The 13,329-nt window shown below is 53.3% G+C and overlaps 1 protein-coding gene across 1 annotated transcript in view; it reads left to right on the top strand.

Moving 5' to 3' along the window:
- Positions 1–5,367, top strand: part of FLT4 (fms related receptor tyrosine kinase 4) — a gene marked incomplete at both ends in the record, with an annotated part of 36,709 nt that extends 31,342 nt beyond the window's left edge. The window contains 4 exons of the mRNA XM_082835885.1: positions 614–765; positions 1,716–1,836; positions 2,910–2,995; positions 5,172–5,367. Of these exons, the coding sequence (XP_082692011.1) occupies positions 614–765; positions 1,716–1,836; positions 2,910–2,995; positions 5,172–5,367 (555 nt within the window). The remainder of the gene's footprint in view (positions 1–613; positions 766–1,715; positions 1,837–2,909; positions 2,996–5,171) is intronic.
- Between the last annotated feature and the right edge of the window lie 7,962 nt (positions 5,368–13,329).

Here is a 13,329-nt window from a genome sequence, read left to right as displayed (position 1 = left end):
CTGCTAAAGCAACCTCTGGCTCCAACCCAGGGACCATCACATGGATGGTCAGAGCCCAACTTTGCCCATGAAGAGCCCCAGGCTGGTCCTCAGGGAGCCTACAAGGAGCCCTGTCTCCCAGCAGAATAGTGATGTGTTCCTCTACCTCCTTCTCTGTCCCTCTGCCCCCTTCACCTGCCTTTGACTTGTATCTCCCCCCACAGGGGTGGGGAACAAAGGCAGCTCAGGGCTGACTCAGGGCAGCTCAGGGCCTCAGCAAGTGCCCTGGGACCTGGAGGAGGGAGCAGGGAGCTGCTGCTGCCCCAGCCTCAGGGGCTGGCGACTGGCACTTGGGTCCACTTCTGCCCAGGAAGAGGGTGGGAAGCACTAGTGCTGGTTCTTGAGGCTGTGGAGCAGCTGGGGCTCTGGAGTGAGGATGCTCTTGTTGTGCCTACCTCCTCCTTTGATGGGGCACCTGGGAGGGCTGTGGAGAGAATTTGCCTGCTCCTTTAGTCCTTGGTGCCCTTGAGCACAGCACTTGAAGGGTGAGGAACTCCAGCAGTCCTGAGTGCAGGCGTGGGGCTAAGGGGGCACAGGGGCCTCTGACCCTGGCCATTTGTGCCATTCCTGCCAGGAAGAGGAGGACTGCATGGTTTCCTGTGGCTCTCAGAGCTCAGAGGAGGGAAGCTTCTTGCAGGCGTCCACCACGGCCCTGCATGTCATGGAGACTGATGCTGACATGGAGGACAGCCCACCAAGCCTGCACCGGCACAGCCTGGCTGCCAGGTTAGCCACCCTCTCCAGGTCCAGGGGTCCCCCAGGCAAGGGGGACATAGTATGTTTTATCCTCATCAGTCATCAGGAAAAGTGAACTACAAGGACTTGAGAGGCCATTGTATACCAGCTCAACAAAGTGACATTAAATGACAGTGCCAGTGTCGGTGATGCCCTGGTGGACCTGGTCAGTCTCGGGGCCCCCGCAAGGCCATGCAGCCTTGCGACTTTGCTTTTCTCCACACCTCCTCAGTTCTTCCCTCTGCCATCCTCTGCTTGCCCGCACTCTTAGCCCCTGAGAGGCCCTCCCACTGACAATTTCAAGGAAGTGCCCATCTCAGGCACAATGCCCTGGCCAGCTCCACACTGCAGGGAAAGAAAGTGGAGCTGGTGGGGAGAGGGGCGAGTCTCAAGAGCCACTGGTAGGGACCCTGGGAACAGGGCAGGTCACTCATTAACCTGTATTTAGGATTTAGAATGCAGCCTAAGTTCCCAGAGTTTAGGGGCAGAAGTCTCTTGCCAGTGTATGTCTACAGTCCAAGAAAGTCGTGTATCCACATTCCCATTGACATTGCTGGGAGAAGGACTCTGAGACTCCCCACCACATCTTCCCCAGCATAGAGCAAAGCCAGGCCTGGAGGACAGGAACACCCAGCTGGTTCTTGCCAGGCTCCTTCCACCAGCCCCCGAACAGGCACTCGAATGTTCACACACATACACGCACGTGCAGGTCAGGCAGTAGCTTGCAGCACCAGGACTGACTGCCTTGTACAGGGTGGCCCATCCTGGGGTGAAGTCCTCCTCCAGTCTCTCTCAAGTTCCATGTCACACATAAGCTGGGTGCCCTCCACTCACCTTCCACACCCTCCCCACTGGAGAGGGGTGCAGAATGAGAGGTGGAAAGAGCTTTCAGGAAGGGTGCTGGAGTGCGTTTCTCAGCACTTAACGTTTTCTCCCCACAGATATTATAATTGTGTGTCCTTTCCGGGATGCCTTGCCAGGGGGACTCAGACCCAGGGTCCCTTCAGGATGAAAACGTTCGAAGAATTTCCCATGACCCTGACAACCTACAAGGCCTCAGTGGTAAGTGGGGTGGGTGCACCTGTGCACCCCAGGTCAGGCCCACTGGGCTCTTTCCACAGGGAGTCAGATGTCAGGAAGTCCTGAGGCCAGCAGCAGAAACCAGCTTGAAAATGTCAAGTCCAGGTTATGCCTCAGGCATGGTGGGGTCTGGGCACCCATGCAGTGCCACCATGTCTCTGCTGCTTTCACCTGTACTTTCACCTCCCTCACAGAGGGGCTCACCTCCCTAGCACCCCCTTTCTCTCCCAGCAAGGTAGAAACCCCAGTAGGAACCCAGTGGAAAGATGACTCCTTCTAGATGGTTCTCCTGGGATCGGCCTGAGTCAGGACCCCCCTTTGTTGGTCATCAAGCCGCATGGCCAGAGAGGAGGAGATTGTGTCACTAGAGGAGGAGGCTGGGGTAAGGGGCATGGAAAACCACCTGTGTTCTCAGATGCGGTCAAGCAGAGTAGACCTCTTACAGCTCCGTGAGGCTGAAGGCACAGACAGCCTCCCAGCCTCCCTCCAGATGGGGTTGGTGAGTGAGCGCAGGCCCAGGGGAGGCTGGGTGCAGAGGCGGCAGTGGGTGCCCTGGACCAGAGCCATGCAGACCTGGGCTCCCATTCCCAGGGCCAGATGAAAATGCTGGGGGACCCCCATCTTTGACAAGAGTGCAGTTCCCCTCCACGGAAATCAAAATGAAAACCACGCCAAGTCAGGTTAAAGGTGACCTAGGCCCCCTAAACCTGGAATGTGTCTAAGGATCATTCTTCTATACTATGAGCTGCCAGATCCTTTCGATACTTCCTTGTTTCTCCCCGTGCTCCTGCTCTGCCTGTGCCTTGAGCATGTGTATAGCCACCTTTTATGTCTCCCACTGGGGTGTTCCAGTTTTGCCACCCTCCTGAGTAGTGAGGCATGGCCCCGCCAGGCCTCAGTTTCTCCCTCTGTGGTGGGGGCACGTGACCCTAACCTACAGGCCCTGGTGATGGAACGGATGCCTGTTTCCCACACACTTGGCGCAGGATGAGTATCAGGTTGGCAGTGGGGCAGGTCCTTGGGGCCCACAGCCTTAGCTTGTTTTCTCTGCACAGGATAGCCAGACGGACAGTGGGATGGTGCTGGCCTCCGAGGAATTTGAGCGGCTGGAGAGCAGGCACAGACAAGAAAGTGGGCTCAGGTAGGGCTGCTGGAGCCTCCTCTACTGGAAGGGGCCAGGGAAGGGAGGCCAGGCCGGCATGTGCCTGTCACTCTCTTACCTGAATCCTTTCATGGCTCCATAGTGCTTTTCTGTGTGTTCAAGGCAGGCCACTCTGGGACTTGAGGCCTGTGTCCACCAGCCTTACCAAAGGCCCCCTCTCCCTGATCACTGTCCTGACCCAGTACGCCTGGTGCTGGTCCCCAAACCTCCCTGCCATTCGACAGATGCTCAGACAATATCTCTTTGTGAAACCAGGAAAGATCCACCATGCCCAATGCGTATAACACCCTTCCCCCAGCCAGGGGAGGCCACAGATCATGTGACCTAGAGCTGGCTGGTGTCCTACCTTGATAAGAATATGGTTACAGAGAAATCCTCCTGTGTGCTTGCATGGGGGTGGGGGGGTGACCTGCATAAAACAGTGACCTCCATTTGCCCAAGAAAATAGCCCCCGTCTCTAAAAAAACAAACAAACAAACGAAAAAACTGAATATTTAAACTTTTAAGGGTATATATAAAGTAGTTAAACGTCTACTTATCACTTTACTAGTTGACTTGCTCATAGCTGTTTAAATGACAGGACCTACCTGTCTATACCTACCTACCTATATAAAGCTGTGCTCTTTTCTTCAGATCCTTGTGTTCAGACCGTTCACTTCCACCTTTGACACCTGTGTCTGTCAGGGTGTCAGGGTGAAAAAATAAGCACTATCCATATAAGAATAAAAAAGAAAATTAGAATTAAAAGTTTTCAGTAGCTGTAAACACTCCAAAAAAAAAAAGCATGGAAAAACTGTGATACAACACATCAACATGAATTAATTTATAATTAAATAAGCAGCTGCACAATGAATCATAAATTCAAAAATTCAGAATAGGAATGGATGAACAGTGTGAAGATATCAAATGGGAGCTGACTAAATTCATGGAAGAAATTGAAATAAAACACAAATCCTCTCAAAAATGAAGAGCAGAGTGCCCAAGGGACAATTAGATATGATCAGACTTACAGTGGAGGGCACATTTGATAGACATGAAAAGAAGTCAAGAAATTAAAACTTATTGTAAAGAGGTAAAAAAGTGTCAGAAGGAACGTGAAAAATTTAGAAGTTGAATAGAAAAGATCCAAAATATGTACAATGGGTGTCTCTGAGGAAGAAGAATGCCAACAGTGAAATAGAACTAATATTTTAAATATGTAATTCAAGATAACTCTTAAATAAAAGGAGACCTGAATCTACATATTGGAAGGGTACCTGGGAAAACTGGCCCAAGAAGAGTAAACTCTGAGGCATATCCTAGTTGAACTATTAGACTTTAGAGATAAACATTCTGGGAATTCAGGCAAAAAGGCCAAGTCACTTAAAAAAAGAGAGAGAGAGAGAGAGATTGGCATCAGGTTTTTCAATAGCACCATGCAAAGCAAAAACAGAAGCAAAAGCAAAGAAACAAATTTTCAAAAATCTCAAAGAAAATGAGTGCTAAGGAGGGAGAATCATAGGGCCATCAGTGAGGCAGGTGGGGACTGGAAGCAGCAAGGCCTCCTGGGCCAGGGGGAGAAGCTTGGATTTTATTCTGAGGGTGATGGGAAGCCACTGAAGGGTGTATCAAGAGGAGGACACCATCTAACTTGAAGGATCTCTGAAGACTGGCCTATAGGGTGGCATGAGTGAGAGAAGAGAGATGTGCTAGGGCAGCCCAGAGCATGCAGTGATGGCAGCTCACTCTAAAGTAGGGGAAGAGCATGGATTGAGGGGCATGGATGCATTTTGGAATAGACAGGACAGGACTTCTGGGTGGACTGGATATAAGGGATGAGGGAAAGGGAGGAAGAAAGGATGACATCCAGGTGCTTGAGTCATTGAATCAGCGTTGGTGTCATTTACAGAGATGGGCAAGACTGGGAGAGAAGCAGGTTTGGGGGGATGAAGTTGGGCTTTCTCCATTGTCCCACACCCAGGCTTGGGACAAAGAAAGCTCTGGTGTTTGCCAACAGTCACATCGGTTTGTTTTTGTATTTAAGTCAAGTATGTGTGTGCTTCCATTGGCTTTTCTTATTGCTCCGGTTGTGTCTGGTGATTCCTATAAGACCCAACATGGTTTCAATCACTCTTCTCTTCTTTTCTTACTGACATCACCTTCCCTGTCTCAGCAGCTGTAAAGGACCAGGCAGGAATATGGATGTGACCATGGCACACCCTGACCCCCCAGGGAGGCGGCAGAGGCCAGACCCAGGGACCCAGGGCCAGGTGTTCTACAACAGCGAGTATGGGGAGCTGGCAGGGCCACCAGAGGAGAGCGATGGCATCCCATCTGCCCAAGTGCCCTTCTTCACAGACAGCAGCTACTAAAGCAGCTTCGGGCAAGGTCCACTGGACCCTGGGCTCCAACAGTTGATGGGGACCATGCCTGGCCAGCGAGCAGAAGGCTGGAGGCCCAGGCCAGGAACTCATCTCATCCAGTCTGGGGAAGAGCAAAACCCAGGCTTCAGGGCTCTCTTGAACTCCATCACCATGCCTGCCCAGGAGCACCCTGCTGATCCCTGGGGCCCTTCTCCCCTTCAGATTCAGATTCCACTTAGCTCAACATCCACAGGGGCCAGCCCTGGGTCAGGCACTCTCATGGGAAATATCTCTTTGGGTGCTTCCTCTTAGCATGGTGGGTGGTGTGATCCCTGATTTCTGATGAGGAATATGAGGGTCTGAGAATCACATAGTAATCAAGGTTCAGCTGTGGTCTCCCAGCACCCACCCAAAATGCTGCCCCCTCCATGCAGCCTCTCTTCCCGTGGGAATGGCTTTCTTCACTTGCCACTCCAAGGCTCAGGAGAAGATGCATATGGCTCAAAGATGCATTCCACCTCAAAGCAACAAATGAGAAATTTGTGGGGGGAATGGGGGTGTCCTCTCCTGAGCCTGGCCAAACAGCTCAGAGTAGCCATCTCTGCAGTGCCGAGCCAGTTACAGCAAGCCTTCTTCTCCTGCGTGTTGAGAAGTACTATTCAACATTGTTTTCTTCCTTAGAACTTCAGAGACTATTTGAGCTGCTGTGAAGAATTTGCTTTTTAAAACTTCAGTCTGAAGGGATCCCAGGGAAGGTTTTTCTGAATCTGGATGATCCTTGCCTCTGACACCCAGTCAAGTGCTGTCATAACAGACCCCACTGTGGCCACCTCTTTCTGGAGAAAGTCTCCAGCCTCACCTGCCTACCCCAGAACTGGAAGAATCACCCGATGGTCTAGAGCTGCCCCAGTTGAGAATCACCTGGTTCTTCCCTCTGGGACCTAGATCTGCCACCCAAGGCACCGTCCAAGCTGTGAACATCCTTATGAGAGGCAAACACTGTGGGTTCCACCAAGGAAGGCTTTGGGGCTGGCCCAGAGAACCCACCGGCATAGCTCTGTACCAGGAGGCAATCAGTGGATGTCCCTGTGGCCCCAGGAAGGCCCTGTCTTCTGCCCCCTGACATCAGTGCCCTGGGGAGTGAGTCAGGCAGGTCGAGCCTCTACTCTCACAGAACAGCAGAGGACCATCTGGAGGCTGGAGCCATTCTGCCCAGGGCCCACCCCCCCAGCCCAGTTCACACTCCCTAGCTACCCACACCCCTAGCAGGAGAAAGACCCTCATCCCAGTTAGCACCACAATGTTTGACACCCCACCCCCACCCCATAAGACGCTTGCAGGACAGGCGGCCGTGCAGCGAGCAGGGGCTTGCCCGGCAGGAACCCCCCCACGTTGTGTATTGTTCCTTTAAGATATGGTGAATGCAGGTATGACTGTCCCCAGTGGACCTCCTCTGATGTCATCTGCCTGTGAGATTTGGGTCTCAGGTTTACCTGGTGGAAGTCCAGAGGCTATTTTCAATCAGAGGAGCAACTCATGATTTGCGTGCAGGGGCCCAGGCCTGAGACCCCTCTCACATGTGTACCACCTGTTTGTGTCACTTATTCTCCTGTCACATAACTGCACACACAAAAATGTACTGGGAAGAAAATCTAGCCCCACCCCCCTTGTAGAACATATGCTCTGAAAATATAAAATATTTAACAAAAGATAATAATAAATTTGATGCCAGTCCTGAGTTACAGTGAATGGGTTCGCAGCTAAATCCCAGGTCTCTGTGATCAGCCTTCCTCTTGCTGATCATCAGCCCCACAAGGTCACAGGACTGGCCACGCAAAGGAAAGGGCAGCAGAGGCAGCTCAGCCCCCCTTCTCTGCCCAGTAGGCTGTGGAGTCTCCTAAAGCCACCAGCAGAGGGTGCTGGAAGCACCAGGACGCGGGGTTCCACTCTGAGCTGGGAAGCGCCCAGCTTGGCTCCCGAGAGAGCCAGGAACGCATTCCCCTAATGTTTACTTTATGAATAAAGTGACAGTGCTTTGTCCCCACCTACTAGAACCAAATGCTGCCTCAGGCCCTAAGCACCGGTGGCCCATGGGCCTGAGAGCACAGCCCAGGCTGGGTCCCTGCCATCAGCTCCCCAAGTCTCACCCTCCACCCCAGAAAGAGCCTATGACCACCTCCATCACAGACCACAGACGGGGACAGGAAAAGAGGGGTTCAGCGTGCACCCAGGGTCACCTCCATGACTGAGTGCACTCCTGGACTCCAATATCAGGGGATTCTGAGCTAGGACCCTTACTTCAATCCCGACCAAGAGCGATGAGCTCCAGCCCGGAGAGTGTGGCAGGGCCCTGCCCTGGGATGTTTGTATGCCTTCCCTTCACAAGTGAGTGGCTGGCATAGAGGTGGCTTTAGATTGGGGTGTGACACTGGCCCTCTGGACACGGCCTCAGCAGGCTTCCCAAAAGAGCTAGCCCAGGAGTAGTCCCAGGGACTCAGGAAGGAAAACGGGCCATGTCACATGGACCCAGCTGTCAGCACAGCACAGCGGGCACCTCACCCAAGTGAGCAGACAGAAGCCCAGCAAAGGTCAGGAGCCAGAGGCCACTTTGTGGCCAGGCCCTGTGCCTACCCTGTTCAGGCCTCTCTCACTCCTCTGGCACCTGCTGTGTTGCCTATACCCCGTGGCTGCAATGCCCACTGTCCCGGCCTCGTTTTCAACTTTCATGGGCAAAGTCCCTCCCGACAAAGGCAGCTTTTGGCAGTAGTGGGTTTGCTGTTATTTTTACCTCTATAATAATTCTAAATGTGAATACGGAAAAGACCCCCACTGAGTTTGGACATTTTAACTTTACAATATCATTGGTTGAATTTAACCACTTTCCCTTGGCAAATGTCTTAACCCAGGTGTCAGCCATCCGGATGCCTGCCTGTTCACCCAGCCCAAAGTGCACCCACATGTTGTGGGAACCAGTGCCCTCAGTTCCAGTTCTGCCCTTCTGGGCTACTCTGGTCCTGCCTGGGCTGGATACTCAGGGCTGCACTGAATGTCCCCACCTGCCCTCACTCCCCAGAGCACCAGAGACTTCAGGTGTGAATAGGAACTCGGCCAGCAAGGGCACCATCCAGGAGCATCTTACCAGGCAGCAGTGTATTCCCACCTCAGGGTCCCTCAGCCCCTCCCACATCCCAGGAAGCTTCTCTTCTCTCCTCCTCTCAGGCCCCAGCCCTTCACAGGATGCCCACCCACCCCCTTGTCCCACCTCCCCTCCTCCCCAGTCTCACACTCCTATTCATTTCTACCAGAGAGCCATGAGTTACCTCCTTTAGAAGGAATCAGGCCAAGGGAACACTTGAGTGTCCCTTGATTCTGTCCTAATGTCACCACTGCTCCTTGGCATCGGGCCCTGCTCTGAGCCACGCATTGTCCTAGGCCCTGGGACATGGCAGAGTCCCTGTCCACAGTTCCCATTGTAAATAGTGACATGTGGGTGGAGCTCTGCACAGGAGAGATTGGTGTGGAAGGCCTTGGGTCAGAAGGAAGGAGGGACCTGGGGGGATGGGTGGAGGTAAAGAGGAGAGGCTGGCAAGACCCCATCCTATGGGTCCTGGGAGCCCAAAATTAGGAGTTGGTTTCTTGTTTTAAGGTGAAGTTTAGAGAAAGTGGTGATGAGCTCTGACTTACATTTATGCTCTGAGAAACACACCTCTTGAAGGAGCAGAACAGGACCTCCTGGGAGCTGGGTGAGGCCTGGGTGGGGAGAGTCTGGGCTGTGAGGGGCAGAAGAGGACAGCTTTGGAAGACGCCAGAAGGGCAGAGGAATTCTGTTCTTAGTTGGGTCCTTATCCAGGTTAGATACGTGAAAAAATCCCTTTTCCTAAATGGTCTTCTACAAGAGCCAGTCCTAAGACCTGCTCCACCCACATTGCCTGAGGCCCAGGGTGTTCTCAGTCCAGGAGGAGGGTCTAGGCGCCTAAGTACCAAGTGAAGAGCCCAGAGGATGAGCAGAGGATGGGGACACAGAGCCTGACCCACACCCAAGGAAGGGTCTTCCTGGCTTCCTCAGGACTGGGAAGTCCAAATGGAAGTCCAAATGGAAGAAGAAATAGTTCAAAAGAGAGGAGAGAGCCAGCACTGGAAGCACCCAGGATCTTCTGGTTGAGGTGGTAGTGCTGATGTCCTGGGGGAAGACAGAGGGACACCCAGAGTGGGTAGGTCAGGACTCCAGCCCTGTCAAGCTGGGCTACAGAGTCCCTGACCTTGATGTTCACTGTAAGTAGGTGGAACCCAGGAAACAGCTTCCAGCACAGACACTGGCCTCTCCCACCCCCATGGTGGATCCTCCAGGCTACTTGTCCCTAGGAGGCCTGGGCCAACTCTTGAGGCTGGGCACCTCAGCCCAGATAATCAGCTACAGAGAGTGTCCAAGGTGCTGGCCAGTGCCCATGTCTTGGGTCCACCCCACCAGATGTCCACATGCAAGTTCAGAGAGGGAACTTCAGCATCACCAAGAAGGAGGCCTGCCCTGTGGACCCCTGAGCAAGACCTGGGTGCCATGAGACTCCAGGTAGAGAGCCTGGGCCAGGCTGTGCTCTGAAGGCTGTTCACTGCTGAGAGTGGAGAATGTGGCACCCTGAGGCTGGGTGACCCTGGGCCAGCCACTGCCCCTTAGGGCCTTAGTTTCTCATTTGTGACTTGCCACCTTGATGATGAGATAACAATTGAAATGCCCCTAGGAGTGACCACACTAAGGAGGAAGCCCTGCCCTCACCAAGTCATGTCCTTCAAAAGCAACATTAAAAGTCAACTGGGAAAGACACTGTCTGCAGTGGTATCCAACCCCAACACCTCCTCTCCATGGACTCACCCACCTACCCATCCCCCAGATACCCACTGCTCAATCCACCCACCCATCCATCCACCGACCTGTCCATCCATCCACCCACCCATGCATCCATCCATGTATCCATCCATACATCCATACATCCATCCATTTCCCCACCCATCCATTCATCTGTGGCTGAATAAACGGGAACTCAACCCACCCACAAATGCCCCTTTCAGGAATCCCAGAGACCTTTTGGGGCTTCAGCCAGGGAGGATGGGGACAGAGTGATTCTCAGCTAATCAGTGAGGGCTTCAGTGAGGAGAACAGACAGGGGAGGTGGAAAGCCTGTTTTTAGAAGGATTAGGGTCAACCTGTTGTTAAAAGAAGAAAATGTATCCCTTGTATGAGACCAAACTGGGGAGTTCAAGAAGTCAGTGAGCAGCCTCTGAGGATCTGCTGGAGCAACTGGCTGCAGGTACCACTGCAGGGCAAGTGAGTCGTTCCTGTCCTGGACCGCAGTGGAGTGGGTGCATCTCTGTCTCTTCAAAGCCAGATAGAAACCTCTTTACTTCCCAGCTGGAGCCATAGGCGGCAAAGTTTGTCATAACCCAAATGTGGGGGGCAGGAGGGATAATGGAGGGGCTGAGGGAGGAACACAGAGAGGTTGGGGAGAGAGAATTGAGGGCTTTGGAAGGTGGTGGGGCAGCATCTTTGAAGGCCTCGGGCACCCTCCATGGGACACGGGGTCCAGTTAGGCAGGTCAGAATGGCTCCCAGGGTGATATCTCTGGGCTGCTCTGGGCTACTGCCAGAAGTCCATCAGAGCTGGTTTGCATGCAGCAAGACAGCCAGGTGTGGACCACCTGGAAGGAGGCTGCTCCCTCTCCCCAGAATGGAAGGCCTGGCCCCCTTGGGCACAGATAGGTATCATGGTTTCCTCCATGGCCTGGAGAGATGGGAGTAACAGAAGGGATTGCTATTAAACCCTTGGGTTTTAACCTGTTGAATCAGCTTCAAAGAGTCCTCACTTTGGGATGGCAGGGAACATTTCTGTCCGTGGGTTGGGCTTTGATCTGCAATCTGGGCTGGGACATCCCCTGGGGTTTGATCCACAAGCTCCCATTCCTCACCTGGCAGGCAGCTGCTCCCAGTCCCAGTGTGTGGAGGCAGCACAAGGTGCTGGTCAGTGGGGGACCTTCCAGTCCTGAGGGGCAGTAGAAGGCATGGGAAGAGAGCCAGGTGTGCAGACACACCTGGAACTGGCCTGGGGACCCCTGGCAGGTCACTGACTTTCTCTGAGCTGCCTTTCTTCTGACTCGTAAGGGTGATACCATTCCATTTAAGGAATGACTGCTGGCTACACCTTCAGTCCATGGATTGTAGGGCCTCACTCTAGCCCAGGCTGAAACAGGTGGACTGGACTTAATTATACAGGACACAACTTGGCCACAGCCACTGCAGTCAGCACAGCCACTTAGAGCAGTGCAACCTGGAGGAACCTCATGGGAGATCTCTGGGGATAGTGGCTTGTCCCCCAAGCCTGAAACAGTGTCTGAGGTTTGGTACTGCTGGCTGCCAGCTTGTCACCCCAGGGGAGACACCTATCTGAAAAACCAGAATTTCAGTCTTTGCTTAAGCCATCACTTTCACCAATGCCGGGAACCCACACAGCAAAACCATGTGGATGGCAGCTGACCCTGTCCACCCTACCCACAGCAGGGTTTTGCAGGGAGGAGTGCCGTGGACAAGAAAGAGGAAGAAGGAAGTAGTTGAGGGAGCCCGATCAGTATTGACCCAAGGGAAGCTGCCCATGGAGACAGGAATAGACATGTTGGTAACACAGTTCAGAGCCCCAGGGCCCAGATGACTGAGCTATGAGGAAGAGAAAGGAGCCCACAGTGGGTTATTGGGATAGATTCATGGCATGACCATGGGCAGGACACCACAGCTCTGAGCCCCGCAACCCTCCTGCTCTGGCCCTGCCCCCAGCCTTCTTATCTTCAGCCATTCCAACTTGTATAAGAGAAAGCCCCAAAGCCTTGCTGGGATGGCCTCATCTGGGCTCCCAGGAGAGCCCTGGATATGTCGACCTGAGTCATGGTGACTGCTCAGAACAGGAGAGGGAGGGGTCTCCTGGTTGGTTGGTGTGGCAGTCCTGGCCCAGGAGGACTTCTCTGGGAGGGGACAGGGTGGCCATATGGGCAGGGGGAGTCTCTGAGACCAGGCTATGGCAAAGGGGCCCCAGGATCCTGGGAAGCCCCTGAGGACTGCCCATCCATGCCCAGCCTCCGTGGGAAAGGAGCACAGAGGAATGAGGAAGGGCACCATGAGGGCTGTTTCCAGGCTTGTGTGTGCACTGGCTTCAGATATTGACAGAGGAGAAGTTTATACTTGAGGAATATCACAGGTACAAGGAGAGTACACCATAGTGAGTTATCGTAAAAAAAAAAAAAGTGGGCATTAAAGACCCTCCAACGATGTGCACTAACCAAGGCACCAGCTGCCCACTGGTGTGAAAGGCGCAGCTGGGTCCGCCGACCCAGAGTGTCCATACTCCTCACTGAGAGGTGGAATTGGTGCCCACAGTCCTTTCCATTTTTTTAATAATTTACTTAGCCAGGTTCTCAGACAGGGCTCAGAAACACAGATGCTGGTCTGGCAGAAAGAGAATGAGAAGAGAATAAGAGAGCTCCTGGGAGCTCACGGGAAGTGGGTGCCTTGCAAGGTGGCCCCAGCCCAATGTGAAGGGGCTGCTGGCCTTGCTGCCTGTGGCACAGCACAGCGACAACTGCCAGACACCCTCCCCAGGTGTTTGCTGAAGTCAGAGCCACAGGGGAGGCCCAGGCAGATGCTGCTGGCTTCTGCTCGCCTCTGCACCCTCGCCCTGGGCCAAGTGGGCTCCAACATCCCTCTGGGCACCCTCTACTGACCTGGAGGGGAGGAAGTCATGCAGATCTTGGAGGATGTGGTGGCTTGAGAAGTACCCTCAAACTATCCAGCTCTTAATTCCTTAACCTTTGAATGTTACCTTATATGGAAAGATAGTCTTAGCAGATGTGCTGAAGTTAATTAGCTTGAGATGAGGAGATTATCCTGGATTATCCAGTGAACCCTGAATGCAATCACACAAAATCTTATAAGAGG

This window comes from Leucopleurus acutus, assembly GCF_964270905.1.
Source record: "Leucopleurus acutus genome assembly, chromosome: 3".
Classification (NCBI taxonomy): domain Eukaryota; kingdom Metazoa; phylum Chordata; class Mammalia; order Artiodactyla; family Delphinidae; genus Leucopleurus; species Leucopleurus acutus.
The sequence above is the reverse complement of the archived record's forward strand: the minus strand, read 5'-3'. Positions and strand labels throughout refer to the sequence as shown.